A 25,027-nucleotide genomic window follows, 5' to 3' on the forward strand; every position below is an offset into this window, starting at 1 on the left:
ACTGAGTGAGGCTTTGTCTCAAAAAAAAAAGAATGCTTCTAGGGAGCCAAAAATAAATAATGGTAATTTCTCTCTTAAGCCAGATTCTTTTTCTTTTTCTTTTTCTTTTTTTTTTTTTTTTTGAGACGGAGTCTCACTTTGTCACCCAGGCTGGAGTGCAGTGGCACAATCTCGGTTCACTGCAAGCTCTCCCTCACGGGTTCATGTCATTCTCCTGCCTCAGCCTCCCGAGTAGCTGGGACTACAGGCAACCGCCACCACACCCACCCGGCTAATTTTTTGTATTTTTAGTAGAGGGGGGGTTTCACCATCTTAGGATGGTCTCGATTTCCTAACCTTGTGATCCACGCGCCTCGGCAGCCCAAAGTGCTGGGATTACAGGCGTGAGCCACCGCGCCTGGCCCAGCCAGATTCTTTATTGTTCTACTCAATGTAAACTTTAAGCCCTAAGGTTTTGGAACACTCACTCTGTTTCAGGGCCCAGGCTTCTTTGTCAAGTCTCAGGGGAGGGGCCTAGGGAACAGAGACATTTGGTTAGCCTCTTGTTCCGTCACTAATCAGGACCTCTTAATCTTCTGGGACTATTTTCCCTTTTACACTATAGATTTCCATTCTGCCTTTCTCAGACGGGGTAGCAAGTAGGGCTTTGGAGTCTGGAAGGACCTGTAAACTTTTTTTTTTTTTTTTTTTTGAGATGGAGTCTCACTCTGTTGCCCAGGCTGGAGTGCAGTGGCACGATCTCAGCTCACTGCAAGCTCCACCTCCCGGGTTCACGCCATTCTCCTGCCTCAGCCTCCCGAGTAGCTGGGACTACAGGCGCCCACCTCCACGCCTGGCTAATTTTTTATATTTTTAGTAGAGACGGGGTTTCACCGTGTCAGCCAGGATGGTCTAGATCTCCTGACCTCGTGATCCGCCCGTCTCAGCCTCCCAAAGTGCTGGGATTACAGGCATGAGCCACTGCACCCGGCCTTGGACCTGTAAACTTAGAGATGTGCGTCCAAGTTGGGAGATGAGGGGCAGTGCATCCCAGGTCTTGACATGTCTGCTCAGCCATACTCCAGAGCTACTACAGAAGAATAGGCCATTTATTCAGAAAATAAGTATAACTTTTTTTTCTTTTTCTTCTTTTTTTTGGAGATGAAGTCTAACTCTGACATCCAGCCCGGAGTGCAGTGGTGCCATCTTGGCTCACTGCATCCTCCAACTCCCAGGTTCAAGTGATTCTCCTGCCTCAGCCTCCCGAGTAGCTGGGATTACAGGCACCCGCCACCACGCCCTGGCTAATTTTTTTGTATTTTTAGTAGAGACAGGGTTTCACCACATTGGCCAGGCTGGTCTTGAATTCCTGACCTCAGGTGATCTGCCTGCCTCGGCCTCCCAAAGTGCTGGGATGACAGGGATGAGCCACTGTGCCCGGCCAATGAATATAATTTTTTTTTTTTTTGAGACACTCCCTCTGTGGCCCAGGCTGGAGTGCAGTGGCGCAATCTCAGCTCACTGCAAGCTCAGCCTCCCGGGTTCAGGCTATTCTCCTGCCTCAGCCTCCCGAGTAGCTGGGACTACAGGCGCCTGCAACCACGCTGGCTAATTTTTTGTATATTTAGTAGAGACGGGGTTTCACTGTGTTAGCCAGGATGGTCTCGATCTCCTGACCTCGTGATCCGCCTGTCTTGGCCTCCAAAAGTGCTGGGATTACAGGCGTGAGCCACCGCGCCCGGCCGAATATAAATTTTTAAAAGCCCAAGAAGGGTTTACTTAGAGATGAAAAGGATGATGATAATAACAATGATAACTAACCCTAACTACATAGATACCTTCTTTTTTTAACACCGGAATGCTTAAATTCCTTCACAACCTACTGTTCATCCCCTCCTTGAGTTTACTGTTAAAATGAAAAGAGCCCAGTGCCTCATTTTAGAGATGACAGATTTAATTGGTAGGGACGAAGGGGAGAGATACCACAGCCTTGTGTCCTGCCTTGCAGGACTAGAAGCCTTAAATATTGCCCCCCACAAGATCAGAAGGACATGAGTCTTTCAGCCTTACCGAGGACCCAGTCTGTGATTTAGGGATGTGCTTAAACTAAGAGGCTTGAGCAAGGGAGGAAAGAAGAGCATTTTATCTGGAGATGCCATATTCCCCTCCCAATCCCATCAAACTCCTGGCAAATTCCTTAATGCCCTGCAGATGGCACCACTGACAAGGAGTTCTCCGTCCAGGAGCGCCAAGCTCAGATTTGTGAATTCTGCCCTTGTTGTCATCTTGGACCTGTGCTGAAAAGATGACCAACAAACCGGAAGTGACTGACCTGCTATCCCTAGCATTCACACACTTGTCACTTTTTCTTCTGTCCATGACTGGAGGCAGCTGGGCCTCATGCTAGGCCACTGTGAATCAGGAAGCTACAGAAAACACCACACCAAAGGAGTTTCTTGACCTCAGCTCCTTCCTCTAGGGTGCTTCCCTGAGGTAGGATGTGTATAAAAACATGGCCTTGGGCAACAAAAGCGAAACCCCATCTCAAAAAAAACAAAAACAAACAAAAAAAAACATGGCCTTGGGCCAGGCGTGGTGGCTTACGCCTGTAATCTCAGCACTTTGGGAGGCCAAGGAGGGTGGATCACTTGAAGTCAGAAGTTCGAGACCAGCCTGGCCAACATGATGAAACCCTGTCTCTATTAAAAATACAAAAATTAGCCAGGCGTGGTGGCAGGCACCTGTAATCCCAGCTACTCAGGAGGCTGAGGCAGGAGAATTGCTTGAACCTGGGAGGAGAAGCTTGCAGTGAGCCAAGTTAGTGTTACTGCACTCCAGCCTGGGCAACAGAGTGAGACTCCGTCTCAAACAAAACAAAACAAAACAAAAAATGCCTTGGAACCAACATGTAGTAAGAGAGGAGCATGTTGTCACATTAATCTAAACCCAATATTGATACAAAGTCAATAACCACCTGACAATGTGGGCATCATCATGTAGACACTGATGTCATTGTGTTGCTAAGGCTAGCTTCCACCTCTCTGCTATCTAGTTCATAAGCCAAAACAATACCCAAATGCTCTACCCCACCCACTCCCAACTGACAGCCTGCTGTATGTTATCATGCCCAACTAGACAGAATCAAGCTCATCACCTCATTCATGCCTGAGCCTTTAAACATACTCTTTCCTCTGCCTGTGGTAACTTCTATTGCCGTAAGAGCCCCCAACACCTTTGTCCAGTTAACGCACACTCTCCCTTCAATGAAGAAAGCCCAAATGTCATTTCTTCAAGGACTTGGAGACTAGGTCAGAATAGGCCATATTTTCTACTATATATTTTCATAGAACCTCTACTTTTCTCACATTTGTAATATTTTGTAAATATATATTTGTGCGATTATTTAATTCATATATTTCTTCCCTACCAGAGTTTTTTTTCTGGAGACAGGGTCTAGCTCTTGTGTCCAGGCTGGAGCGCAGTGATTCGATCTCAGCTCACTGCTGCCTTGACCTCCTGGACTCAAGGGATCCTCCCAGCTCAGCCTCTTGGGTAGCTGGGACCACAGGCACCGACCATCACCCCCGGCTAATTTTTAAATTTTTTGTAGAGATGGAGTCTCACCATGTTGTCCAGGCTGGTCTCAAAATTCTGAGCTGAAGCAATCCTTTCGGCCTCTTTTTTTTTTTTTTTTTTTGAGACAGAGTTTTGCTCTTGTTGCCCAGGCTAGAGTGCAATGGCGTGATCTCAGCTCACCATAACCTCCGCCTCCCAGGTTCAAGCAATTCTCCTGCCTCAGCCTCCTGAGTAGCTAGGATTACAGGCATGCGCCACCATGCCCGGCTAATTTTTTTTGTTTGTTTTGTTTTGTTTTTTGGAGACAGAGTCTTGCCCTGTCGCCCAGGCTGGAGTGCAGTGGCACGATCTTGGCTCACTGCAAGCTCCGCCTCCCGGGTTCAAGCAATTCTCCTGCCTCAGCCTCCCATGTAGCTGGGACTAAAGACGCATGCCACCACGCTCGGCTAATTTTTTGTATTTTCAGTACAGACGCGTTTCCCCGTGTTAGCCAGGATGGTCTCGATCTCCTGACCTCGTGATCCGCCCGTCTCGGCCTCCCAAAGTGCTGGGATTACAGACATGAGCCACCGTGCCCAGCATCTAGCAGATTAAAAAAAAAAAAAAATCCAGGCCAGGCACAGTGGCTTATGCCTGTAATCCAAGCACTTTGGGAGGCTCAGGCAGGTGGATCATGAGGTCAGGAGATCAAGACCATCCTGGCTAACACGGTGAAACCCCATCTCTACTAAAAAAAATACAAAAAATTAGCCGGGTGTGGTGGCGGGCACGGGTAGTCCCAGCTACTGGGAGGCTGAGGCAGGAGAATGGCGTGAACGTGGAAGGCGGAGCTTGCAGTGAGCCAAGATCGTCCCACTGTACTCCAGCCTAGGCGACTGAGCGAGACTGTGTCTCAAAAAAAAAAAAAAAAAAAAAAGGGCCGGGCGCGATGGCTCACGCCTGTAATCCCAGCACTTTGGGAGGCCGAGGCGGGCGGATCACGAGGTCAGGAGATCGAGACCATCCTGGCTAACAGGTGAAACCCCGTCTCTACTAAAAATACAGAAAAATTAGCCGGGCGTAGTGGCGGGCGCCTGTAGTCCCAGCTACTTGGGAGGCTGAGGCAGGAGAATGGCATGAACCTAGGAGGCGGAGCTTGCAGTGAGCCGAGATTGCGCCACTGCACTCCAGCCTGGGCGACAGAGCGAGACTCCGTCTCAAAAAAAAAAAAAAAAAAAAAAAATCCATTAGATAAATGCTCCACAGTTTTTTGTTTGTTTTTGTTTTTCAAGATTAGTCAAATGGGCCAGGCACAATGGCTCAGACTTGTAGTACCAGCAATTTGGGAGGCCAAGGAAGGAAGATCACTTAAGACCAGGAGTTTGAGACTAACTTGGGCAACTAGTGAGACCCTGTCTCTAAAAAAAATTTAAAAATTAGTCTGGTGTGGTGGTACATGCCTTTGGTCTCAGCTGCCTGGGAGGCTGAGGTGGGAAGATCACTTGAGCCCGGGAGGTTGAGGATGTGGTGAGCTGAGATTGCTTCATTGCACTCCAGCCTAGGTGCCAGACCAAGACCCCAAGACCCTGTCTCAAAAAAAAAAAAAAACAACCAAACAAAAAACAAACAAACAAAAAAAACATTTTTAACTCTGAAAGCTAGAGGTGACTATCCATCTACTTCCTCCCCACTTTCAGACTAAGCCCGGGGGCCGGGCGCGGTGGCTCACGCTTGTAATCCCAGCACTTTGGGAGGCCGAGGCGGGCGGATCACGAGGTCAGGAGATTGAGACCACGGTGAAACCCCGTCTCTACTAAAAATACAAAAAAAAAAAAATTAGCCGGGCGTGGTGGCGGACGCCTGTAGTCCCAGCTACTCGGAGAGGCTGAGGCAGGAGAATGGCGCGAACCCGGGAGGCGGAGCTTGCAGTGAGCCGAGATCGCGCCACTGCACTCCAGCCTGGGCGACAGAGTGAGACTCCGTCTCAAAAACAGAAACAAAAACAGACTAAGCCCGGGTCCAAAGCTCTAAGGGGCCTTAGGCAGACAGTAAAAGGTGGATAGAGACATCAAATGGAGGTGGATAGGAAGGCTTCTTCTGTGTTCTAAAGATTCTTCACCATAGTGGCTCACGCCTGTAATCCCAACAATTTGGGAGGCTGAGGTGGGAGGATCACTTGAGGTCAGGAGTTCAAGACCAGCCTGGCAAAAATGGTGAAACCCTGTTTCTACTGAAAATACAAAAAAGCCAGGAGCAGTGGCATATGCCTGTAGTCCCAACTCCTCAAGAGGCTGAGGCAAAAGAATTGCTTGAACCCAGGAGATGGAGGCTGCAGTGAGCTGAGATCACGCCACTGCACTCCAGCCTATGTGTGGAGTCAGACTCCATTTCAAAAAATAAATAAATAAAATAAAATAATAAAACTTCTTCATCAAGAAGATGTCTCAAACCAAAAAAAGATCCCTCAGCCTCTCTGGCCCTAGCATCTCATCATACTGACATGTAGAAACTTCTGCTGCCTCACTATGACCAAATCAATGTGTGCCACGAGCTGGGTTGTGACCCAGCTGCCAGAATAAGCTGTCACTCTAGATATTCCTTCTATATAACAGTGCTCAAAGCTAGGCAGGTGAGTATTCCCATCATCTTCTTCACTGCTCACCCGGTGTAATCTCTTTGTTGTTGTTGTTGATTTTTTTTGCTATTGTCTTTTTTTTTTTTTTTTTGAGACAGAGTCTTGCACTGTTGCCCAGACTCCCAGGCTGGAATGCAGTAGCACAATCTCGGCTCACTGCAGCCTCCACCTCCTGGGTTCAATCACTCCTCCCACCTCAGTCTCCGGAGTAGCTGGGACTATAGGCATGCTACAATGTCCAGCTAATTTTTGTATTTTTTGTAGAGACAGGGTTTTGCCATGTTGCCTAGGCTGGTCTCCAACTCCTGAGCTCAATCCACCCACTTTGGCTTCCCAAAGTGCTGAGATTACGGGTGTGAGCCACTGCATCTGGCCTGTGTAATCTCTTAGCCAGTCTGGGCTTCAAGAGGAATATAGACAATGGAGTTTTCTCCAAGGGTTGAGGAGAAGTAAGGAGTACTAGGCAGAGTATCTCAGAGAACTGAGGATGTTTAGCTTAGAAAAGAGAAACCCAATGCAGGGCTGCGTTCTAGAAATGGCAGTAGATTCATTCCTCAAAACCCCAGAGGGCACAGCAAAAGATGGGGAATAAGACTGCAGTTCACGGCCGGGCGCGGTGGCTCACGCTTGTAATCCCAGCACTTTGGGAGGCTGAGGCTGGCGGATCACCTGAGGTCAGGAGTTGGAGACCAGCCTGACCAACACGGAGGAACCCCGTCTCTACTAAAAATACAAAATTAGCCAGTCGTGGGGACGCACCTGTAATCCCAGCTACTCTGGAGGCTGAGGGAAGAGAATCGCTTGAACCCGGGAGGCAGAGGTTGCAGTAAGCCAAGATTGCTCCATTGCACTCCTGCCTGGGCAACAAGAGCGAAACTCCATCTCAAAAAAAAAAAAAAGCCAAATATAAGTTTCTAATTCTTGAAGAGAAGACAGGAGGAAAAGAGGAAAGACAAATGAAGGTAAAGTTAAACAATACAAAATATTTAAATAACAGCTCAAGAGGACAAATATTATGTAACAATGCATATATGGACAATTTTTATTTTAGAGACGGAGTTTCGCTCTTGTTGCCCAGGCTGTAGTGCAATGGTGCGATCTCAGCTCACCGCAACCTCCAATTCCCAGGTTCAAGTGATTCTCCTGCCTCAGCCTTCCAAGTAGCTGGGATTATAGTACCCACCACCACGCCCTGCTAACTTTTGTATTTTTTAGTAGAGATGGGGTTTCACCATGTCGGCCAGGGTGGTCCTGAACTCCTGACTGTTGGGAACAAGCCTCCCCCAAAATCTGGCCATAAACTGGCCCCAAAACTGGCCATAAACAAAATCTCTGCAGCACTGTGACATGTTCATGATGGCCATAACGCCCATGCTGGAAGGTTGTGGGTTTGCTGGAATGACAGCAAGGAACACCTGGCCCACCCAGGGCGGAAAACCGCTTAAAGGCGTTCTTAAACCACAAACAATAGCATGAGCGATCTGTGCCTTAAGGACATGCTCCTGCTGCAGTTAACTAGCCCAACCCATCCCTTTATCTCTGCCCATCCCTTTGTTTCCCATAAGGGATACTTTCAGTTAATCTAATATCTATAGAAAGAATGCTAATAACTGGCTTGCTGTTAGGTAAATCTCTGTTCGGGGCTCTCAGCCCTGAAGGCTGTAAGACCCCTGATTTCCCACTTCACACCTCTATATTTCTGTGAGTGTGTCTTTAATTCCTCTAGCGCTGGGTTAGGGTCTCCACCTGACTTCAGGTAATCCACCGGTCTCGGCCTGCCAAAGTGCTGGGATTACAGGCGTGAGCCACCGTGCCCGGCCTTATGGCCAATTTTTTTTTTTTTTTTTTGAGACAGAGTCTTTCTGTGTCACCCAGGTTGGAGTGCAGTGGCGCGATCTCGGCTCACTGCAAGCTCCGCCTCCCGGGTTCACGCCATTCTCCTGCTTCAGCCTCTCTGAGTAGCTGGGACTACAGGCGCCCGCCAGCACGCCCGGCTAATTTTTTGTATTTTTAGTAGAGACGAGGTTTCACTGTGGTCTCTTTCTCCTGACCTCGTGATCCGCCCGCCTCGGCCTCCCAAAGTGCTGGGATTACAAGCGTGAGCCACTGCGCCCGGCCTTTTTTTTTTTTTTTTTTTTTGAGACGGAGTCTCGCTCTGTCACCCAGGCTTGAGTGCAGTGGCGCGATCTCGGCTCACTGCAAGCTCTGCCTCCCAGGTTCACGCCATTCTCCTGCCTCAGCCTCCCAAGTAGCTGGGACTACAGGCGTCCGCCACCACGCCCAGCTAATTTTTTATGTTTTAAGTAGAGACGGGGTTTCACCCTGTTAGCCAGGATGGTCTCGATCTCCTGACCTCATGATCCGCCCGCTTCAGCCCCCACAAAGTACTGGGATTACAGGCGTGAGCCACCGCAGGCCGCTATGGCCAATTTCTTTTTTTTGAGACGGAGTCTCGCTCTGTTGCCCAGGCTGGAATGCAGTGGCACAATCTCGGCTCACTGCAAGCTCTGCCTCCCGGGTTCACGCCATTCTCCTGCCTCAACCTCCCGAGAAGCTGGGACTACAGGTGCCGGCCACCACGCCCGGCTAATTTTTGTATTTTCAGTAGAGATGGGGTTTCACCTTATTAGCCAGGATGGTCTCGATCTCCTGACCTCTTGATCCGCCTGCCTCGGCCTCCCAAAGTGCTGGGATTACAGGCGTGAGCCACCGCACCCAGGCTACGGCCAATTTTTAACTGCCCACTGAACTATGCAGCTGGATGTTGCTTTAAGAATTTAGAGGAGGTCGGGTCTGTTGGCTCACGCCTGTAATCCCTGCACTTTGGGAGGTCAAGGTAGGCTGACAGCTTAAGCCCAGGAGTTCAAGACCAGCCTGAGTAACATGGCAGAATCAGCTAAGTGTGCTGGTGCCCGCCTGTGATCCCAGCTGCTCAAGAGGCTGAGATGGGAAGATCACTTCAGCCTGGGAGTTGGAGGCTACAGTGAGCCGTGATCGCACCACTGCACACCAGACTGGGCGACAGAGTGAGACTCTGTCTCAAAAATAGATAACTTAAAAAAAGGTCTCCCTTCGTCTAAATCCTACTTCCAAGACACACACACACACACACACACACACACACACACACACACACACACACACTCTTGGCCGGACGTGGTGGCTCATGCCTGTAATCCCAGCACTTTAGGAGGCCGAGGCGGGCGGATCAACTAAGGTTGGGAGTTCGAGACGAGCCTGACCAACATGGAGAAACCACGTCTCTACTAAAAATACAAAATTAGCCAGGAGTGGTGGCGCATGCCTGTAATCCCAGTTACTCGGGAGGCTGAGGAAGGAGAATCGCTTGAACCCGGGAGGCAGAGGTTGCAGTGAGCCGAAATCACACCACTGCACTGCAGCCTGGGCAATAAGAGCGAAACTCCGTCTCGATAATAAATAAATAAATAAAAGCTGAATCACAACATCTTCCTCTGAAGGGTTGTTGTGATGTTAAAAATGAGATAATAGGCTGGATGGGTCACGCCTTGTAATCCCATCACTTTGAGGCTAGGAGTTCCAGATCAGCCTGGGTAACATGGCTGAGATAACGACTATAAAGTGAATGGCACATAGTAAGTGGTTAGCTATGTTTGACTCAGCCCCACTCTTCAATGATCCTTGTGGGCATTTCTTCACAAAGTTGCAGGGTATTTCTGTAGTCCTCTCTCCAGTATTTTTCAGTATTTGTTCTAGCACACACTAGGCCTTCCACAAAAATGACTGAATGAAAACTCCTGGCAGCGGGTAAAGCGGGGTGGGGGTGTGGGGAGGGGCACCCCAACACAAACACACAAAATGCTACCACAGAACATCGGTTACTGGGCAGCGGTACCTTTCAGAACCCCTAGGGTGCCCTCACATCCTGCCTGGCTGGCCTGCTTCAAACGGCTCATTTAACCAAGGTCAAACTAAAATCTTGGCTGCTACTAAAATCCAGGAACCGTCACTTTTCCCAGATAAGAGAGACAGCTGCTCTATTAGTATGAGCAGCGGCAGGCCCAAAAGATCCCTCCTTCCTCCACAAGGCGAGCCTATCAGCGCTCCTCCAGCGATGAGCGGCAGCTCTCCAGGAGCCAATGAGTTCCTCCCCCTGGAAGGAACCCGCCCATCCCTTGTGTCGTCACTAGATCTCTTAAAAAGATGGAACGTCAGCGGCGCTTCCTCGTAGCGAGCCTAGTGGCGGGTGTTTGCGTTGAAACGTGAGCGCGACCCGACCTTAAAGGCGGGGGAGCAAAGGGAGGACAGAGCCCTTTAAAACGAGGCGGGTGGTGCCTGCCCCTTTAAGGGCGGGGCGTCCGGACGACTGTATCTGAGCCCCAGACTGCCCCGAGTTTCTGTCGCAGGCTGCGAGGAAAGGCTCCTAGGCTGGGTCCGGGTGCTTGGCGGCGGCGGCTTCCTCCCCGCTCGTCCTCCCCGGGCCCAGAGGCACCCCGGCTCCAGTCATGCTGAGCAGAGTATGGAAGCACCTGACTACGAAGTGCTATCCGTGCGAGAACAGCTATTCCACGAGAGGATCCGCGAGTGTATTGTGAGTGCGGGGCCGCGGCGGGGAGAAGCGGGGGTTGCGGGAGACGGGGAGGTTGGGGTCCGAGCCCACCTGGTCTCAGAGTGCCGTCAAACCATGCCTGGGCCAACGGCGGGCGACGGAGGCCTCCGTCCGCACAGAAGGGCGGGTGCCCGGCTAGCGATCCCCCTAGATGGGATCAGCTGGGTCCCTGAGCGATAAACAAAGGCCGTCGTTTCCGTTCCTCCCCCACACGCCCCTCCCCTGCCCCTCCCTCCCACCCCTCACCCAGCGCGTCTTCCTGTTGGGGGTGTCCGGGGTCTGAGAGCCTGCGGAGTCCGCCTTAGTCTGATAATCGGGGAAGGATGGGTTTGCTTCTCAAACTGGGTTGAGGGCGAACTCAGCTGACGTTGGATGAAGGGGAGACGTCGTCACACTGAGCTTGATTCCAGAAAAGAGGGGAGGTGTAGGGATGGCAGACGGGAGGAACCTGGGGACTTGCTGGGTCATCTCCTGCTTTGGAAGAAAGGAGTCTTACTGGGGTGGATCCGAATTATGTAGAGATGAGGAACAACCAAGTATTCCCCCGTCTTTTTTCTTTCTCATTAGTGTTTGTTTGAAACCCTGCAAGGCTGGGTTCCCAGCCTCTCAGCCATTCCGGGGTTTCCCCAGTGAGTGGTCCTCCCAGGGCTTCAGAGGGTACCTGGCTGCTGTTCCTTAATCCCTCCCTGCCACTTAGAGCGACAGCTGAACCTTGCGCACAGAAGTGGACTACTCAATTCTGGGGTAGGGGTACCCAGTGGAGCTTAGGGAGTCATGTCTTTCTCAGCCTTGCTTTGAATTCTCACCTCTCTCCTTTCTCCTGTTTCCTTCCCCAGAGCTCCCCAGGGCAACCCTCATCTCCAGATAGTAAATGGAAAGGGAATGGTTTGGAAAAACAGAAAGAAATGTTAGTAAGTGTGGGAACCCATTGTTGGGGTCATTCCCTTCATTTTTCTCAGGCTGAACTCTAGCCAGCCCTGGGCAGCCTGATTGGAGGAGGGGTAAATTGAGCCAGGACATAATTAGGTCTGCTCTTATCTGTGAGGACAGGAAAGTATATTAGTCTGTGTGTGCAACTCCAGTAGAAGTGTGCTTTCGGCAAGCCTTCCTTGTGTGTTTCTTGGTGGACAGTCCACATGGTGGGTTGGGCATATTGCAGAGGCACACCCAGGCCTTGAGACAGTGTCAGGCTGGAGGCTCACATTCCTAGAGAACGGGGAGGGATGAGACCTTGGACAGAAGCAGCCTCCTGGATGTCTCCCCAGTCCTTTAGTCCCATGAGCTGAGAACATCAGTGCTGGCTAAGGGTAGCCTGAAGACTTATGGTGCCTCCCCCACCTGGCTCTCATCTAGAGGTTAGAGAGCAACCTAGCTTCTTGGAACTGCGTGGAACTCCAACCTGACCTTTTGAGCCCTCCCACCTTCCTGGCTATTACGCAAGCCCAGGGCAGAACACAGGCTATAAAAATCTTGCAGCTACAATCTGAGTGGCTCCTTCTATTCTGCTTCCCTAATGTCAAGAGCTATGACTTTGTTCTAGATTGATGGCTCTCCTGTGTCTCTGTGGATTGTTCCCTCCTTGTATAGATAGCTGTATGTGTATTCCCTGTGGGGTCAGCCCTTTCTGGAGACTGGAAGACTCGTGAGACTGATCTTGTCTTCTTGGCCTATCTCAAATGCAATAAATTCTCTTCTTGAGACTCTCTGGTGTTTTTGTTTTTGTTTTTTTGACCTAGTCTCACTGTCGCCCAGGCTGGAGTGCAGTGGCGTGATCTCTGCTCACTGCAACCTCCGCCTCCCAGGTTCTAGTGATTCTTGTAGCTCAGCCTCCCAAGTAGCTGGGATTACAGGCACAAGGCTTTTTTTTTTTTTTTTGAGACTGAGTTTCGCTCTGTTGCCAGAGCTGGAGTGCAGTGGCACAATCTCAGCTCACTACAGCCTCTGCCTCCTGGGTTCAAGCAATTCTCCTGCCTCAGCCTCTCAAGTAGCTGAGACTACAGGTGCATGCCACCACGCCTGGCTAATTTTTGTATTTTTAGTAGAGACAGGGTTTCGCCATGTTGGCCAGGATGGTCTCGATCTTTTGACCTCGTGATCCTCCTGCCTTGGACTCCCAAAATGCTGGGATTATAGGCATGAGCCACTGGGCCCAGCCAATTTTTGTAATTTTTTTTTTTTTTTTTTTGAGACAGAATCTTGCTCTTTCACCCAGGCTAGAGCTCAGTGGCGCGATCTCAGCTCACTGCAACCTCTGCCTCCTGGGTTCAAGCAATTCTCCTGCCTCAGCCTCCTGAGTAGCTGGGACTACAGGCGCCCGCCACCACCCCCGGCTAATTTTTTGTATTTTTAGTAGAGATGGAGTTTCACCATGTTAGCCAGGATGGTCTTGATCTCCTGACCTTGTGATCCGCCCGCCTCAGCCTCCCAAAGTGCTGGGATTACAGGCGTGAGCCACCACGCCTGGCCTTGTGATTTTTTTTGAGACGGAGTCTTGCTCTGTCACCCAGGCTAGAGTGCAGTGGCGCGATCACGGCTCACTGCAACCTCCACCTCCTGAATTCAAGTGATTCTCCTGCCTCAGCCTCTTGAGTAGCTGGGATTACAGGTACGCACCACCACACCCAGCTAATTTTTGTTTTTTTAGTACAGACGGGGTTCCACCGTGTTGATCAGGCTGGTCTTGAACTCCTGACCTCATGATCCTCCCACCTTGGCCTCCCAAAGTGCCGAGATTACAGGCGTGAGCCTCAACGCCCAGCCCAATTTTTGTATTTTTAGTAGAGACGGGGTTTCACCATGTTGGCCAGGCTAGTCTCGAACTCCTGACCTCAAGTGATTCATCTGCCTCGGCCTCCCAAAGTGCTGGGATTACAGGTGTGAGCCACGTGCCTGACCGAGACTCTCTGTTCTTGATTATAGAGCCAAGCTGGCCAATGGTTCCTCCTCTGGGCAGCAGCAGCTTACTTGGGGTAGAGTAGGAATGAATATGCAGATTAACCTGGCCGAGTTCCACCATCACTGTCACTTGGCAGTCCAGCCAGCTCTAGAAGCACTGTAGATATTGGGCCCCAGCTAAAGCCCACTGTTAGGGCTAGAGGATTAAATGAGACTCTGGTTTGGCCCAGAGCAGACCTGATCTTTCAGGCCCCCGAATAAGCATGGAATAGAAGTTGTGACTTGGTCTAGAAACATGACACCTACTTTGGGTCAAGGCAGCAGTGTGGGTGGAGGTAGGAGGGTGGGGTAGCGATGGGGTGCCAGGACAATGCAGACATCTTCCTCCCCTCAAACCTGCTTTCTTTCTTTTTTTTTTGAGACGGAGTCTCGCTCTGTCGCCCAGGCTGGAGTGCAGTGGCGCAATCTCGGCTCACTGCAAGCTCCACCTCCCAGGTTCACGCCATTCTCCTGCCTCAGCCTCTCCGAGTAGCTGGGACTACAGGCGCCCGCCACCACGCCCGGCTAATTCTTTGTATTTTTAGTAGAGACAGGGTTTCACCGTGGTCTCGATCTCCTGACCTCGTGATCCGCCCGCCTCGGCCTCCCAAAGTGCTGGGATTAGAAGCGTGAGCCACCGCGCCCGGCCTTAAACCTGCTTTCATTCCCAATAATGTGCTCAGAGTAAATTCCCTCTGGTTCTGTAGCTGGTTTGAAATGCGTGTGCATGTGCATTTCTAGGAGTTTTCTTTGCCCATTTACCAACCAGAGTTGGGCTGACTATTTTCTCCCAGTGAAGTCCTTGTAGGGCTGGGCATGGTGCTGTTTCCCCAGGTGCATGGGACAGCCCCTGTCTGGCCCTTCTTCGAGGCCCCTGGGGCCCTGACTAGAAGGAAGTACCTGGGGGATCAGAACAGAACATACTTCCAGATGGAACCCTTGGAAGTATGGAGCCTTATCTTGAGGAGGTGATGGCCATGGAATTAACAGAGAGGCCCTTGGGGCTGTAGAGTGTGCTGAAGGTTAGAGCGTCTCATTCCAGCTCATATTCTGCTACAGATATCAACACTTCTGTTTGCAACACTGTACATCCTCTGCCACATCTTCCTGACCCGCTTCAAGAAGCCTGCTGAGTTCACCACAGGTACTTTAATTTCCCTCCCTCCTGCTACAGTCCCTGTTGCCATGGGCGAACCTCAGGGGAATGGGCCTATGGTGCCCATTGGGAAAGGAGCAGTGGCTGTGTGAGGCTGTTCTGGAGCCTTTGCCTCTTCAGCCTCCCTTTCTGCACAGACAGGGGCAAGGGCGGCTAGATGGAAGTGTCTGCTGGGCAAGTCATATAACATTTCTGATCCTCAGTTTCATCCTACAAAATGGGCATAACAATGTCTACCTACTCCATTGTGTGGACCAAAGGAAATGGTTAATGTGAAAGCCCTTTGTGAACCTAAAGTGGGCAATTGCTGGATGAATGTCACTACGGGCGCAGGCTCTGTGTCATCTCCTCTCCTAGTGCTCCCACAGCCAGGACCAGAGACCTCCCTGATGACTGGGGAACCTGGTGACGGTGGCCTTTCTCTTTATGGGGAGCCTGAGTATGCTCAGATTGCAACTTTCCTTCCCTAGACATTGTGTAATTGGGGGTGGGGCACACTTGCCCCAGTTCCTAGCTCCAGCCTTTCCTCCTCTCAGGATGGCTCAGGGTGAGTCCCCACCCAACAAGGCAGCTACCCTAGAGTAATTCCCTTGGGGACTTTCTCTGTGAATCTCCCCTTCCCCCTCCTCTCTTTTCACTTTCCTGGACCCAGCCACTGATGTAAACCAACCTCACAGACTAGTTGTTTATTATATTAATACTTTGAGCATATAAAGAGGAACTTGTGATGGGAGAGATCTAGGGAGGAGGAAAGAAGTATAGGAATGTCTGGCCTATATTCTCTTCACCTGGGACCACTGATTTTTAAGCTGCCACCTTGGCTGGAGAACAGGCTATGGAGTTCATAATGTGTGGTCTCCTGGAGCCTCCTGTTCAGCTCTGCCTTCTTTGAGGGGGCAGGGATGGGGCAGGGAGCACATTGTAATACCAACGGCCTCAGAGCTGCCACCTGATGTCCTCCTGCCTCTTCCCCGTGCCTCTGTCTCTTACAGTGGATGATGAAGATGCCACCGTCAACAAGATTGCGTAAGTGTCCCTGCCTCAGCACCTAACATCAGTGGTCTTTAGGAACTGGGATCTAGGGAGGCCTGGAGCTGGAGGGAGAAGGGGGAAGTCTCACACAGTGAAGAGAGAGTTTCTGTTTCCACCCCATTTCTGGCTTCCAGCTTTACCTCACCCTGGGGACGCTCAGAAAAGCTGCCGTTCCTGTCTTCCTGGTTAGGCCAGGAGCTTGTAGGAGCCTCATGGCCAGGAACATCCGCTGGGGCCTGAGTCACCGGAAATGGCTCCAGCTTGGCTTCACCTCCCAGCGACCAATAGGGAGGGAGTGGAGTGGGGATGCAGATTGATGGAAAAAGAGCAGGGTGTGGGGAAGGTGGGAACCCCTGAGGGAGGGGCATGCTTGGTTCTGGGAGAAAGGCCCATATTCCAGGCTGCCAGTGTTCACTAGTACATACAGAGAAGGATAGAGATATGACTCCTTTGAGTCAATATATCAGAAGGCAGCCCTCCACCCTTGATGGACCAGCGAGATAGAAGTGCCTGTCTTCAGTGTATGCAGCCCAGGGCATAGACCTTGGCTATGAAGCTAGGTTTCAGTTCCCTCTTGTCCTCCTTTGCCCTCATGCCTTTGCGCAGGGCATAGCCATATGGGATGACCCTGTGCTTATCTGGGCTAAAAGAGGTAAGCTCAGAAATCCATATCCCTGAGCAAAGAAGAGAAGCCAGGCCCCTAGTTTTGGCATCATACCTGGCATAACTTATAGGCATGTATGGGAGGACCACATTCCTGGGGACAGCCTGGGTATGTGCCATGGCAGGTGGCCAGGTTCCCATGAATGCCCAAGGCTGTGCCCATCCCATGAGCTGGGGCTTCCCTGGAGGTAAAGAGCTAGGGTGGGGCGGCAGTGGATAGAACCCCAGCTGGACAGCTCCTTCCTTAGCTCTGATTGCTACAGCTGGTTCTGGAAGCCACAGGTACCCTCAGGACAAATGGGGCTTCTTCAGCACAGGGTAGTGAGTGCTGAGCTAAGCAAGGACACTGTCCCCTTCTCTGCCCAGGCTCGAGCTGTGCACCTTTACCCTGGCAGTTGCCCTGGGTGCTGTCCTGCTCCTGCCCTTCTCCATCATCAGCAATGAGGTGCTGCTCTCCCTGCCTCGGAACTACTACATCCAGTGGCTCAACGGCTCCCTCATCCATGGTGTGTGGCTCCTGGAGGCTGCTTGGGGGTGGGGATAGGGAGCAGAGAGCAGATAGAGTCGGGTGGACTTAGGCAGCCGTGTGCCAATCAGTCATATGTCGCACCTTCCCACTCTGCTTCTCCTGCAAATGATCAGCCTCTTGTGGGTTGCCGCTCCCCTTACTGACCACTTCTGCTTTTCCTTTTTTGCTCTAGGCCTCTGGAACCTTGTTTTTCTCTTCTCCAACCTGTCCCTCATCTTCCTCATGCCCTTTGCATATTTCTTCACTGAGTCTGAGGGCTTTGCTGGCTCCAGAAAGGTAAGTAGGGGATATGCATCCAGGCAGGAAACGGAATTCCACACACATGGTTCAACTGAAGAGGTTTTAATAAAGAGGCTATTTGCAGAGGTTTAGTTAAAGGAAGTTTGAGGCTCTAGTGACAGTAGGAAGTCATTACCACCGTTAGGCCCGTAGGGACAAAGGGAGGAAATGATTTCTAGAATCCACTAATAGCTGAAGCCAGGGATGTGAAGCTGCCCAGAGAAGAGCTGTTGTATTAGTGTCATAATCACTGCCAAAACCATTGCGGCAGACATGGGAGGACTCACAGGAAACATACACTCACCTTTCTTCTACCTTCCATTCTCCTGCTGGATGCGAAACCAGAGGGCAAAGAGCTTGTGGGATGCAGACCTCAGAGGTCAGCCTCCCAGAGCACACAACGACAAGGAATAGGTCTGGGGAAAGGAGATGCAAATGAAGAACACCTGGTATGTGGGGTGACCTTAGACTGGGGAGTGGGAAGACAGAGCAACTTAGCAGAATAAGAGGAAAACCCTCTCTCTTATCTGCTGAATCCAGAACTCTCTGGTTCCCTCAGGCCGGCCGCCATCTCCGATGTCCCCACACTGCCCTGATGTTAACCTTCTTCACCTGTTGCCTCCTCCCGTAGGGTGTCCTGGGCCGGGTCTATGAGACAGTAGTGATGTTGATGCTCCTCACTCTGCTGGTGCTAGGTATGGTGTGGGTGGCATCAGCCATTGTGGACAACAACAAGGCCAGCAGAGAGTCACTCTATGGTGAGTGGCCCAGCTTCCTCCAGGCTGTGTGGCTTTTCAGTTGGCTCATATCCCCCTGCCTGGAATGACTGTAACCTTCTAAAGCGGAAAATGTTGGCACCTTCTCCCTTAGGCTGAAGTTTCAAACTGATAGACATCTGGCCAAATCCAATCTGCAGAAATGTTTCATTGGGCCCATGCAATGGTTTTTAAAATATATATTACTCAGTTGCTAACATTTTAAATTGGGAGGTTTCACATTAATATCCAGATGTCTAACTTTGCTTGACAAGGAGAAGATCTGGCTACATTAGTCCCTGGTGATGGGGGCCAAATAGCAGTTGTACCCTTTAGTTAGGGGTTAGGATCTCCAGTTTACTATAGGCCCTGCCACTTCCTCTTCTGCTAATGCTGGCCAGCTTTCTTCATTTGTATTAATTGCCTAACCCCTGTGGGGACTGTGCCTTTGTCTAGACTCTGAGGCCTGTCAGCCTGGGGACAGTAAGCAAGGAGAGATGAGCTGACATGCCTCTTTTTTTTATCCTTAGACTTCTGGGAGTACTATCTCCCCTACCTCTACTCATGCATCTCCTTCCTTGGGGTTCTGCTGCTCCTGGGTGAGTGTACAGGGTCTGGGAGGGAATGGGCAGGGTCCTTGGACCAGAGTAACCAGGCTAGCAGGAGAGGGAATGGAGGGGCATGTTAGGGAAGGGGTGGAGAGCAGGGTCTGGCAGGTGACTGGCTCTTGTCTCCACAGTGTGTACTCCACTGGGTCTCGCCCGCATGTTCTCCGTCACTGGGAAGCTGCTGGTCAAGCCCCGGGTATGTGGTGTTCCTTGCTCTTTGATCCTGCAGGGTGAGCTTCCTGCAGAGCTGGAACCAAACAATGAAACAACCCTATGATTGTGTAGTACACAACTTGCAGAGAGCTACAGCCTTTGTTGGTTCCTGTATTCTGTGCCTCTATCATGCAGAGCTGGTCACCAGACATGTAGGGCAGAATACAGGGCAATTGGGAGGGACTGAGCAAAGTTGCGGGCCACAGGGTGGTGAATGAGGGTCTGGGGGAGGCCTGGGACTATGGAGCCCTGGGAAGAACAGGGTTCTCCTGGGGCCTTTGGGTCAGGGAGCCTCTGACAATTAGTCTCTTCCTTTCCCCTGCCCCTAGCTGCTGGAAGACCTGGAGGAGCAGCTGTACTGCTCAGCCTTTGAGGAGGCAGCCCTGACCCGCAGGATCTGTAGTGAGTTGCAGTTCTTCCCTGCTGGGGTGGTGGGCTTGGCCTGGGCAGAGACTGTAGGACTTGAGAGCAACACCATCTTCTCTGCCCTCAGATCCTACTTCCTGCTGGCTGCCTTTAGACATGGAGCTGCTACACAGACAGGTCCTGGCTCTGCAGACACAGAGGGTCCTGCTGGGTATGTGGCTTGGTAGGGCTTGGGATACCTGGGTTTCCCCAAGGAGAGTAGCCCCTGGTTCCAGGTGCTTGCTGACAGCCTCCCATCCCTGCACAGAGAAGCGGCGGAAGGCTTCAGCCTGGCAACGGAATCTGGGCTACCCCCTGGCTATGCTGTGCTTGCTGGTGCTGACGGTGGGTATACCAGCCCTAGAGGTGGGGAGTGGACCCTCAGTACTTGAGGCCTTCTCAGGGAGGGGGGAGGCAATGCAGGGACCTGGTTATCATCAGTAATAGTGGTTGCTTCTCACTGAGTGCCTACTTTTATGTCCTGCCTGTGCTGAGCACAAATGTTGAGCACATCAATCCCCATTTTGTAGATGAAGAGACAGAGTTGAGTGACTTGCCCAAGGTCACACAGGGCCAGTGAGGAGTTGTGCAGGTTTGCCCTGGCATGAGAATAATAAACATTGAAATTCAGTCGATTCCCCTATGGACTCGGGAATAGATCTCATCAGTTGGAGGAAGAGAGATGCCTTTTCCTATTCATCCTTTTTGCAATCCTTCCACCTAGAGGAGATGTATCTTACGATATCCTCAAAGGCACTCTGTTGCTAATAGCAGCCTTGATGAGGTCCCATACGGCTCATTGGAAGCAGAGCTAGTCTTGGAAACTGAAAATGTTAGACCAGAGTCTCTGCCCATTCCTTTAGCTCTGGGTCCAGCTGTGGTCAGGGGTGGGATGGGAGTCTGACCTTGCCTCACACAGGGCCTGTCTGTGCTCATTGTGGCCATCCACATCCTGGAGCTGCTCATCGATGAGGCTGCCATGCCCCGAGGCATGCAGGTACCAGGCTGCCCTCCCACCATATCCTTTGGGGAGGGCCTAAGAACAGCTGGGGAGAGGAGGCAGAAGCTGAGGACAGTGGGAAGGCTTGGTGCTGGGTAGTGCTGATGGTGGGGAATGCTCACAGTGATACTGCCCCACTCCTCAGGGTGCCTCCTTAGGCCAGGTCTCCTTCTCCAAGCTGGGCTCCTTTGGTGCTGTCATTCAGGTTGTACTCATCTTGTATCCTTCTGGAAACCCATCATTGCCTCTGTTCAGCAAACCTGTCTCCTGGGACTCTAGACAGAGCACTTCTTGGACTTAGTCTCCTTTGGGACTCTGAGCAACACTGATGGGAAGTGGGGCAAGTTTTCATCAACCTCGGGTTCAGAAAGAAGGAAAAGACTTAATTTTGAAAGGAGGGCTGGTGGTTCAGTAGAATCTGATCAGAAGAAAATAAAAAGAGACCAGGTGCAGTGGCTCACAACTGTAATCCTAGCACTTTGGGAGGCTGAGGCGGGTGGATTGCTTGAGCTTAGGATTTCAAGACCAGTCTGAGCAACATGGTGAAACCCGGTCTCTACAAAAAGTACAAAAAATTAGCCAGGCGTGGTGGTGCGTGCTTGCATTCCCAGCTACGTGGGAGGCTGACGTGGGAGATCGCTTGAGCCCAGAAGGTCAAGGCTGCAGTGAGCTGAAATCGCACTACTGCACTCCAGCCAGCGGGGGTGACAAAGTGAGACCCTGTCTTAAAAAAAAAAAGGAAGTGGGCTGGGAGAGAGCTCTGTTCCCTTTGAGATGAGTTATTAATTCTTAGGAGCCAGCCAGTTCTTCCTTAATGCAGTGGCAGTTACCTAATGGTGTCTTCAGTTGTGGGCTTCTATAGCTCTCCACTCTTCCGGAGCCTGCGGCCCAGATGGCACGACACCGCCATGACGCAGGTAGCTGGGAGGGGGTAAGGGAAGCCTCCCGGGGGGTGTGGATGGGCACTGGGTGCCTGCAGCTCTTCCACCCTCACCTCTCCTTTCCCTGCTTCCACCCAGATAATTGGGAACTGTGTCTGTCTCCTGGTCCTAAGCTCAGCACTTCCTGTCTTCTCTCGAACCCTGGGTAAGTATTGAAAGGAGGAGATAAAGGAATTGGATTTTTTTGAGTACTTACTGATGCAAAGCAGGCACTTTATATACATGCTTTCTCTAATTCCCACAACAAACCCGTGAGTAGGTATTATCCGCATTATACAGATGAGGAAAGCGAGGCTCTGTAAAGTGCCTACACTGAGCTTCAGGGTCAAAGTACATACTTTTTTTTTTTTTTTTTTTTTTTGAGTCGGAGTCTCACTCTGTCACCCAGGCTGGAGTGCAATGGCACGATCTCGGCTCACTGCAACCTCCACTTCCCGGGTTCAAGCAGTTCTCCTGCCTCAGCCTCCCGAGTAGCTGGGATTACAGGCACCCGCCACCACACCCAGCTAACTTTTTGTATTTTTAGTAGAGACAGCGTTTCACTATGTTGGCCAGGCTGGTCTTGAACTCCTGACCTCAGGTGATCCACCCGCCTCAGCCTCCCAAAGTGCTGGGATTACAGGCGTGAGCCACCGCACCGGCCAGTACATACTTTTTACATTTGGTACATCCCACTGCCTCTCATTTACTTCTACTTTTTGGTCAGGGAACACACTTTTTTCTAAATCTTTCTCCCGGGTGAATAATCTAGTAAATATTCTTATTTGAAAGATGATAAACAGAGAAGCTACCTGATTAACCCAGATTATACAGCTAGTTTGAGGCAAGGTCAAGTCAGTCTAGGACCCTTGTCTCCTGAACCCCAGGCTAGTGCTTTCTCTATAAACTGGGGTGTCATATAATACACTCACTCCTTCTTCCTGCCTTTAGAGCTATATCTAGAATTAACTGGTTAAAAAGTTCAAGAGTGGCTGGGTGCAGTGGCTCATGCCTGTAATCCCAGCACTTTGGGAGGCCAAGGTGGGCGGATCACCTGAGGTCGGGATTTTGAGACCAGCCTGACCAACATGGAGAAACCCCGTCTCTACTAAAAATACAAAATTAACCAGGCGTGGTGGTGCATGCCTGTAGTCCCAACTACTCGGGAAGCTGAGGCAGAAGAATCACTTGAACCCGGGAGGCAAAGGTTGCGGTGAGCTGAGCTCACGCCATTGCACTCCAGCCTGGGCAACAAGAGCGAATCTTCATCTCAAAAAAAAAAAAAAAAAAGTTCAAGAGTGTAACTAGTTCACCCCAAGGTAGTATGTGAGCTGCAGTGGTAACAGCCGCCCTCCTACCTCACCCTAAATACCACATCATCCTCTGTATTTTATATGTGATTTCATATGTAAATTAGTTCTGGGGCCAGGCCTGGTGGCTCACGTCTGTAATCTCACACTTTGGGAGGCCAAGGTGGACAGATCAGCTTGAGGCCAGGAGTTCAAGACTGGCCTAGCCAACATGGCGAAACCCCATCTTTATGAAAAATACAAAAATTAGCCAGGTATGGTGGCACGTGCCTGTAATCTCAGCTGAGGCATGAGAATTGCTGAGCTTGGGAGGTGGCTGAGGCATGAGAATTGCTTGAGCTTGGGAGGTGGAGGTTGCAGCGAGCCAAGATGGTACCATGGCACTCCAGCCTGGGTGACAGAGCAAGACTCTGTCTCAGAAAAAAAAAAAAGAAATCAGCTGTGAGCCAGCCACGGCGGTTCACGCCTGTAATCCTAGCACTTTGGGAGGCCAAGGTGGGAGGATCACTTGAGGCCAGGAGTCCTAGGCCAGCTTGAGCAATATAGTGAGACCCCATCTCTACAAAAAAAAAAAAAAAAAAAGTTTTTTTAATTAGCACACCCCTAGCTATATGTGAGACTGAGGCAGGAGGATTGCTTGGGCCTGGGAGTTTGAGGCTGCAGTGAGCTAAGATTGTGCCACTGCACTCCACCCTGGGCAACAGAGCAAGACCCTGTCTTAAGACAAAACCAAATTAAACGAAACAAAAAACAGCTCTATTTCATTCTTAACGTTATATTATTTCCACTCTACCATTTGTATTTATGCCAGGAGAATTTGTAAGAAAGTAGGCTTGTGGGTCTTCCAGTTCCTTTAGGTTGGATGCAGGTAAGAATATTTAAAGGTGGGGAGCAGAGTTTTTTGATTTATGATAATCTTGTGAGGGGACCAGTAAATGTTAGAATAGTGCCTGGCACAGACAGTGCTTTATGTGTGTTGTCTCATTTAATTCTTAGGAAACTGAGGCACAGAAAATTTAAGGAAATTGCCCCAGATCACACAGCTAGTTAGGGGTGGAGTTGGGATATGAACCAAAGCAGCCTGATCAGTCTGAGCACTCAGCAACCACACTGTTCTGTCTACTAAAAAAAACTTGGTGAACTGCTTATTCCAGGCCCAGGAACAAGTAGTAGGCCCTGGGAGTTCCTGGGGACACCAGGAGCCAGAGGAGGCCTCACTGGAGGAGAAGATACCAGACTCTGGAAGCGAAGTTGAAGCAAGCCTAGCTGCTGACACTTTGAACAGTCCCGAACTGCTCTTGAGACAGCTTGGGTGGTAGAATTGGGAGAGACCAGCCTATCAGTTGCAGTGTTGAAATGTGGCCACCAGGAGGCAGCAGAAAGTTGGGCTGGTAGCAGAAAAGGGCCAGGGGAGCCCACCTCTCAACCTGGCCTTTGTACTTCAGGGCTCACTCGCTTTGACCTGCTGGGTGACTTTGGACGCTTCAACTGGCTGGGCAATTTCTACATTGTGTTCCTCTACAACGCAGCCTTTGCAGGCCTCACCACACTCTGTCTGGTGAAGACCTTCACTGCAGCTGTGCGGGCAGAGCTGATCCGGGCCTTCGGTGAGAGGGAGTGAGGGTGCAGGCTAGTGGCGGGTGGTAGTCATCTAGGACCCTCTGGATCATGGGTCACCCCAGCAGGGGAGAGGGTGTGCTTCCTGCTTTGTGGGTAACGTACCTCATCCACACATTCTGTGGCTTGGCTGCCTGGTCCCTAACGGACTGGACCTTTGACTTGCTTTTGACTGCCCATCTCCTCCTCTTCTCCAGGGCTGGACAGACTGCCGCTGCCCGTCTCCGGTTTCCCCCGGGCATCTAGGAAGACCCAGCACCAGTGACCTCCAGCTGGGGATGGGAAGGAAAAAACTGGACACTTACCATCTGCTGCCTAGGCCTGGAGGGAAGCCCAAGGCTAGTTGGATCTCAGGACCTGGAATCTGAGAGGGTGGGTGGCAGAGGGGAGCAGAGCCATCTGCACTGTTGCATAATCTGAGCCAGAGGTTGGGACCAGGACCCCCTGCCTTTCCATACTTAACTGTGGCCTCAGCATGGGGTAGGGCTGGGTGACTGGGTCTAGCCCCTGGTCCCAAATCTGTTTACACATCAATCTGCCTCACTGCTGTTCTGGGCCATGCCCATAGCCATGTTTACATGATTTGATGTGCAATAGGGTAGGGTGGGGGCAGAGAAAGGACTGGGCCAGGGCAGGCTGGGGAGATAGATTGTCTCCCTTGCCTCTGGCCCAGCAGAGCCTAAGCACTGTGCTATCCTGGAGGGGCTTTGGACCACCTGAAAGACCAAGGGGATAGGGAGGAGGAGGCTTCACTCATCAGCAATAAAGTTGATCCCAGGGTTTGCTTTGTTTTTTTAAAGTGCCTGTCTCTGTGTGTATTTGAACAGCCTTGCTCCCACCAGCCCAGCG

At 51.0% G+C, this 25,027-nt stretch overlaps 1 protein-coding gene across 5 annotated transcripts; it reads left to right on the top strand.

Annotated features, from left to right (window-relative positions):
- The first annotated feature begins 10,329 nt into the window (after nucleotides 1-10,329).
- LMBR1L (limb development membrane protein 1 like) lies at nucleotides 10,330-24,977 on the top strand. Of its 5 annotated transcripts, none has more exons than XM_055295006.2 (17): nucleotides 10,330-10,739; nucleotides 14,751-14,835; nucleotides 15,840-15,873; nucleotides 16,909-17,048; nucleotides 17,244-17,347; nucleotides 17,982-18,108; nucleotides 18,636-18,704; nucleotides 18,845-18,909; nucleotides 19,256-19,328; nucleotides 19,420-19,503; nucleotides 19,600-19,676; nucleotides 20,251-20,328; nucleotides 20,477-20,550; nucleotides 21,158-21,248; nucleotides 21,351-21,417; nucleotides 24,007-24,168; nucleotides 24,376-24,977. In XM_055295006.2, the coding sequence occupies exons 1-17, from the start codon at nucleotides 10,668-10,670 to the stop codon at nucleotides 24,441-24,443; spliced, it is 1,470 nt and encodes a 489-aa protein (XP_055150981.1). In that variant the 5' UTR covers nucleotides 10,330-10,667; the 3' UTR covers nucleotides 24,444-24,977. The 5 variants fall into 5 exon arrangements, with proteins under 5 accessions (XP_055150981.1, XP_055150984.1, XP_055150980.1 ...); XM_055295005.2 differs by having other exon boundaries at nucleotides 10,343-10,739; nucleotides 20,537-20,631; XM_055295008.2 differs by having other exon boundaries at nucleotides 10,344-10,739; nucleotides 20,537-20,550.
- The last annotated feature ends 50 nt before the right edge of the window (nucleotides 24,978-25,027 follow it).

Source organism: Symphalangus syndactylus, chromosome 10, assembly GCF_028878055.3.
Source record: "Symphalangus syndactylus isolate Jambi chromosome 10, NHGRI_mSymSyn1-v2.1_pri, whole genome shotgun sequence".
Classification (NCBI taxonomy): Eukaryota; Metazoa; Chordata; class Mammalia; order Primates; family Hylobatidae; genus Symphalangus; species Symphalangus syndactylus.